The following is a 3570-nucleotide window of genomic DNA, read 5'->3' on the forward strand; positions in this document are numbered from 1 at the left end:
CCTAAGCCATAGCTAGGGTGGATGTCATTAAATGGAGGTGGCAACACACCTCTCCAATATTGGTCTGTGGATTCCTTCATTTCTCCACTGGAGAATTCCTTTCTAACTATGCCAAGGAAAGAAAAAAAAAGCCAAAATTGAGGAAGACTGCAGGTAGAAAGGTCAGCAAGGGAGAGGGAAGAGAAAAAAAAAGGGGGGTGAGGAGCTTATAGGGTATTTCATAGTAACTCTCTGGCTCAAGATGGAAGCATAAGAGCTATGTGTTCTTGGGGTGATGAAGGGAGAGGGAGTTACTACCTAGAATTCTTGGTTGTTTTGTGGATAACACAAAAACAAACGTCTCTCATGCTAGGGATTCCCTCTCTGTCAGTTTCAGTTTTGGATTCCTAATCTGTGTGTATTTGTTCTGCCTATTAGCCAATGACGGTTTTTTTCATTCCAATTGTTACTGGGTAACAGAGCCTGTGTCCAGCCAATCAGAAGTTATGAACCAAATATAATCTGGTTTCACTGATATTTGTTTCTATTTCAAGCATGGAGCCTTATGTCCATCTCCTTTTATTGGGGATCCTGGTCCTGAGAAAAGCCTCGGCAGATAAGTAGAGGATAGTATTAAAAAGCCGGGTGGAGACTGGACAGAATGTCAGGGGGTAGAAGTGTAGGCGGAGTGAGGTTCTGCTACTGAGAGTTACTTCACCACCACGCCCCAGAGTTATTTTTGAATAAACTGCTTAATTAAAAGTAAAATGAAATCTACAAAAGATGCTGGTGGAAGCAAGAAGCAAGGAAAGCGTGTGTGTGCCTTGGGAGAGGTGAGACAGTATTGGCCCCACTTATTTACATTTGGGAGCTGGCCCTTAGTTTGGGAGAAGTGAACAGATCGAAAGGTGTGAGTGAGGACACGGAGCGCGAAGGCAAAGACACAAGGTGGGAGAAAAGGTGAGACAGACCCAGGGGAGTTAAGAAGGGATAGAAGGTATCTGGGAGCCCCCACCACCACCACCACCACCCCGCGCACGTGTCTGAGAGGACAAAAGAGCCCGGAACAGCTTCGTTAATGAGCTTCACAGGGGAGCCTGGGGAGCGGGTGGGAAGAGACCCGGGCTAGGTGAGACACAAGGTAGAGAGCTAGAGCAGAGCGTCTAGAGGCAGGAGCATAGTCAGTGAAGCCGTTTTTCTGATCCCAAAACGCCATAGTAATGAGAATTACTATGTCCTAGCACCGTGTACCAGCAGTGATAGGGGCAGAGGAACTGGGTAGGATGACGGAAATGAGAGACATCTCAGGGACCGCGGGACCAGGTTTCCGAGTCACATTCCGGGAAGGCTGGTTTGCTCCGGGACTCCTCGATTTCGCCGTAGACACCACAGCCGCCCAGCCTCCCTGGCAGCTGCGCGGTCACTACCCGAAGCTCAGGCCAGTATCTCCACATTTCAGGCTCTCACTCCCTGAAGTATTTCGACACCGCCATATCTCTGCCCGGGCTCGGGGACCCGCAATTCATGACAGTGGGCTACGTGGACGATCAGCAGTTCGTGAGCTTCGACAGCTGCAGCGCAAGCCAGAAGATGGAGCCGCGGGCGCCGTGGATGGCCAACATGGACCAGGACTACTGGGAGCGAAATACGAGAAACACCAAGATAGACGCACAGTTTTACCGAGTGGATTTGGAGACCCTGCGCGGCTACTTTAACCAGAGTGAGGAAGGTGAGTGACGTGGAACCTTAGAGTCACGGGTGATAACCACAGTCCAGAGTAAGGAGGGTCGGGCCCTATCCCACGGCCTCCTGTGTGTCTCACTGGAGGCTAAAGGAACCAAGTCGGTTGCTGGCCCAGGTCATGTGGGCTAGTCACAGGGTCAAGGCGGGGTGGAGGCAGATCCATGGTACTGATTCCAGAGCGGGGCAGGTGTTCACACACTTCAGCGCTTGTTCGGCTGCGAGGTTTCCCCGGAAGGCAGCTTCAAGAGAAGCTTCTATCAGTACGGCTACGACGGGCATGACTACCTCGCCCTGGACACCGAGACCCTCACGTGGACTGCGATCGAGCCCTCGGCTTTGAACAGCAAGAGAAAATTGGAGGCAGAGAGGCGTATTGCGGAGAGACAGACAGCCTATCTGAAGAAGACCTGCGTTCAGTGGTTGCACAAGTACCTGGAGATGGGGAAGGATGCTCTGTTAAGAACAGGTACCACCTGACTGCACCGGAGTGTGTGCAGCACTCAGGACTCAGGCTCAGCTGCAGGACTCCCAGCGCCTTTTGGACCTCGGGGCTGGGGCTGAGGGTTGGTGCCCCTGGAGGCAGGATGGGGGGAGGGGCAAATGAGAGTCTAGAAAATGCCTCTGACATTTGCCCCCAGACCCACCTTCTGCCCAAATTATCCGTCGCACGGACCTCGACGGAGGAGTGATCCTGCGGTGTCAAGCCCAGGACTTCTACCCAGCAATGATCTCCCTGACTTGGCTGAGGGATGGAGAGGAACAGCTCCAGGACACCGAATTCATTGAGACCAGGCCTGGGGGAGATGGCACCTTTCAGAAATGGGCAGCTGTGAGGATGGCCTCAGGGGAGGTAGACAAATATACATGCCGAGTTCAGCATGTGGGACTGCCTGAGCCTCTCACCCTGAAATGGGGTAAGGACAGTGAGGAGGGGCTGGGGAAAGGCCATTCCCCACCCCAGAAAGGACAGAGGAATGTGGAGTTATTGGGAGGGGAGGGAAAAGTAGTGAATCTCAGGTCAGAGAGGGACCAGGGCCTCTCATTTCTCTTTTCCATTTTAGAACCACAGCCCTCATCCATCTGGATCATTGTGGGGATCATTGCTGTTTTTCTCACTGTGCTTATTGCTGGAGCTGTGATCTGGAGGAAAAAGAATTCAGGCTGGAAGAAAGCCAGTAGGCAGCAGGCACAGGGGAGGTTTGGGTTTCACCTGACCTGGCAGCTCCTCCTTCTGTCCCCAAGTTTTCTACTTTAAATTTAAGAGGATGTTAGGCCTCAACACTCAGACAAACCTGTTAATAGAAAACACTTTTATGGAGGATGTTTTTCAGTGGTACAGGCTGTTGGGTGGAGAAAGTGTTTCAGACTTAGATCAGGAATGAATATAGGGATTTTGGCCAAAGGAACTATGGCTCCTCAGTTGAGTATTGTAGACCAGAGCTAGAAACCTATTGATGCTGGATAAATTGGAAAGTACCTATTTGTGGTGCCTTTTTTCTGCCTTACTATTGGATCTAGATACTGTATTAGAGTGGGGTGGAAGTAGAGTCACAGTTGTCATTTGTTGTACATACAAGAGAAATCAGTGAAGTTCTACAACCTTAATTATGGTCTCTTCTCTTGGACTTCTCAATGGACTTTTTTTTTTTAATTTTCCAGGTGAAAATAGAGAGGACTATGTTCAGACTGCAGAAAAGTGAAAGGTTGACATGGAAGATAGAAAGAAGAGGCCAGCCCATGTTATCTTTGGGACATGAGAAATGAAGAGTCAGTGGAGAAGTTTACCCCTGTAGCTTTTCTTTGGTGTCCTCTTTTCATCCCCCAGTGCTAGGAAATATGTCTAGTTGT

General features: G+C 50.2%; 1 protein-coding gene across 1 annotated transcript; it reads left to right on the top strand.

Annotated features, from left to right (window-relative positions):
- Positions 1-534: 534 nt before the first annotated feature.
- Positions 535-2882, top strand: MODO-UG (MHC class I antigen; the record flags this gene model as incomplete). Its single annotated transcript, NM_001079813.1, is given in 4 exon segments — positions 535-595; positions 1439-1708; positions 2361-2636; positions 2784-2882. Coding segments are annotated over 4 exon segments (706 nt in total), but the record flags the coding sequence as incomplete, so codon positions are not given.
- Positions 2883-3570: the final 688 nt, after the last annotated feature.

The sequence above is a fragment of the Monodelphis domestica genome, chromosome 2 (genome assembly GCF_027887165.1).
Source record: "Monodelphis domestica isolate mMonDom1 chromosome 2, mMonDom1.pri, whole genome shotgun sequence".
NCBI lineage: Eukaryota > Metazoa > Chordata > Mammalia > Didelphimorphia > Didelphidae > Monodelphis > Monodelphis domestica.